At 38.8% G+C, this 3,013-nt stretch overlaps 1 protein-coding gene across 2 annotated transcripts in view; it reads left to right on the forward strand.

Moving 5' to 3' along the window:
- The window catches only part of LOC106527382 (myelin transcription factor 1), a gene marked incomplete in the record, with an annotated part of 74,887 nt that overhangs the window by 2,034 nt on the left and 69,840 nt on the right, over positions 1 to 3,013 (forward strand). Inside the window, 2 exon segments of one of the 2 annotated variants that reach the window (XM_014022245.1) lie at positions 1,813 to 1,855; positions 1,937 to 2,002. In XM_014022245.1, coding sequence (XP_013877699.1) covers positions 1,813 to 1,855; positions 1,937 to 2,002 — 109 coding nt within the window. 2 annotated transcript variants of the gene reach the window in all.

The raw sequence follows: 3,013 nt of genomic DNA on the forward strand, positions 1-3,013 counted from the left end.
ACACACACACACACACACACACACACACACACACACACACACACACACACACACACCCAAACACACTTGCTTCTGTCCTCATACTTTGCATTTACTTCTATAATTTTACTGGTCATTTCTATAGTGTAACCCTAACCCACCAACGGTATTTGGGTCCTCACCAGGCTGTATTGTACCTGGAAAATAGTTAAAAATCATCAGGTAACAAAAACAAGTGTACACACATCTTTGTACTTGCATCAAACTGAGGACATTGTATTGACTTTCATTCATTTTTTGTAACTGTATTTACTGCCTAACCCAGACATTTTCTCTAAAACTAACCCTTACTGGTCTATAGTTAACTCTAACTTGAACCAGAACTTAATTCACACCATACATCTAAACCTAACTAGTAAAGCACAGCAGAGCTGCAAATAAAGTGAGGATACTGAAGWGGTCTTCACTTTGATAGTAACTATGGTGCAAATGGTCCTCACTCTGTAGTAAAAACAAGTACACACACATGTTTGGTTTTTTATCCCCGTGGGGACCATGGATTGACTTCCATTCATTTTTTGTAAATTCTATAACCTGACCCCGGATTTATACTACATGTGTCTTCACTCCGCTGCGCTGCGGTGCGCAGGTCGCAGCTGTTTGTTTGTGTCTCAATTTCAGCCTCCACTCCGGTCCGACAGACGTGCAGGAAGCAGATCTCACGATAAATTCAGTGATAAATGTGGAAGTCACAGCAAAAAATCATTAATTCTGTGAAAGACGAACTCCAAGCACAGCTGAAAACAACGATATAAAGCCTTTTGGTATCTATGGTGAAACTGTTCCGCTGTCAGCTTTCTGAAACTTGTGATTTCAAAATAAAATCCACGTCTATTGTGTTTGTACACATATGCTTCAWGCTACATGTTTCCATCTGCTTCCCAAACAGAACGATACATTCTGAGAGCATTTGTGTAGAAATATATCCATATATTTATCAATATAGCCTAAAAGTGTCTTATTTTGAAAATACGGATGTTGTGCTCGTTTCTTTTCCTGTTGGTGTGACGTAATCTTTAAAAATTGACTCCGGCATCCGGCAAAAATAGGATCTGTTCTAATTTTGACGTATGGCCGTCCGCTCACCGCCACCCTGCGCCGCCGTGCGCAGCCAGTGCAAACACTCTCATTGATTATAATGGGTGTGTATTTGCTGCGGAGGTCGGACCGGAGTGGAAATGGAATGCATGTAGTGTAAATTAGGGGTGACCCTGATCATTTACCTTAAAATTAACCTCACATGTTGCATGTTCTCCCTGTCTCTGACACTAAAACTAACCTAAACTCAGTTCACACCAGGGTCCTAAACCTACCCCCCCACACGTAATTTGCATTGTACCCATGGGGACCGGGCATTGATCCCCATGATACACGTGGCTGTTTTTTTTGGGAAAATGGCCCCCATGATGTAGGAAAAATGTGTCCACCCACACACACACCTACACAAACACACGATTTAGAGACATTTTCCATTTGATGAAACAGAACACTGAAAGTGTTGGACTGTTCTCTGAGACTTCTTTTGACCTGCACCATGGTGACCTGCACCATGGTGACCTGTACCATGGTAGGCTTCATCCAGGTCAGCGGCATCATAGCGAGGCCCGTCTTTTTTGCGATGAACAACTTGAGTGACATCATCAGGTCACTCCTCAGCAGATATTTCAGGACACACATACACAACAGGATGGATATGTGTTCAAAGACTAAATCCAATCCACAGGATGTAACTGCAGCAGTTATTAATGTTTGTTCTTGTTTCAATGCCTTCAGTGTCTGCAGATCAGGCTGGACAGGACATGAAGCTGGAATTAAGGTAAAGATATGTTCTTCATCTACAGAACAGGACTGGACTCTGAACAGCATCATGTATAACGTGTTTGTTGTGCGTCTCCAGCAGCTGTCCCACTCCTGGATGTGATGGCAAAGGTCACGTCAGTGGTAGATACTCACGACACAGAAGGTAGGATTCATCTGGAGAACTCTATTTAGTCGGATTGGAGAGAAATATTTACAAAATACAGGAAAAACAACAAAGAAAGCATGTATATTTAACTTGTTTTCTTATTAAAGTTCTTGCTTTAGTTCATGGAGAAATACCTTTTTTATGTTAACCTATTCCCTAAAATGATTTAACAACAACAAACATGAATCCTACCCACAATCCTCCACTGCAGTCACATGACAAACAGCCAAACACAGCAGAATGCTACAATATGCATTCCCTGTTCCCTGACAACTAAATATTACCTACATTATGACATCAAACTATTGCACACCAACAAATGTTTTCAAGCAAAAGAAACCAGACAACTTATGTTTTATTTCCACCATGTCTTGTCCTCTCCTTGAAAAATGAAGCAAGGGAATGAGGAGCAGCAGCCTTTGTGTGCGCATGCACCCTCAGTTTTAGTCCAGAAGAGTAGAAGTTACTTAATATAGTATATTCATGTTTATGTGCTGTCCAGAAAAAGCACTTAAATATTACTGGTAAAATAATATTAGCACTTACTTTTTTTGTACAGTAATATTGATATATAATATAATGCGTATTGTTCATTTAGTAAATTCTAGTAGTTTAGAAATTTTGATATTTTTTGGAAAAATTTAAAAGAATAATTAAATAAATGTTACTACACCCAAAATATTTTTTCCAGTGTATTTCATGTTGTTCTAATGAGAATTTTATATTATTTGAAAGAAGAAACCTAAAATTATATTTAGATATCAGGATATCCCAACATGAAAGAAAAAAGGTTTTCTAGCGTGAAGAGAAAGTGGTGACAATTGAGTTTTTCTGTTCAAAACTGTGTTATTTGATGATAACCGCTGAGAAAAAAGTTTTAGGATTCATTCTTTAGCAGACCACCCTCAGTAAGCTTCTGGTAAAATTCTAGTTGATATCTGATCATTCTTCTTGGTAGAATTGGTGAAGTTTATTTAAAATGGTTGGTTATGTACTGAGCCACTTAAT

This window comes from Austrofundulus limnaeus, unplaced genomic scaffold (assembly GCF_001266775.1).
Source record: "Austrofundulus limnaeus strain Quisiro unplaced genomic scaffold, Austrofundulus_limnaeus-1.0 Scaffold321, whole genome shotgun sequence".
Taxonomy (NCBI): domain Eukaryota; kingdom Metazoa; phylum Chordata; class Actinopteri; order Cyprinodontiformes; family Rivulidae; genus Austrofundulus; species Austrofundulus limnaeus.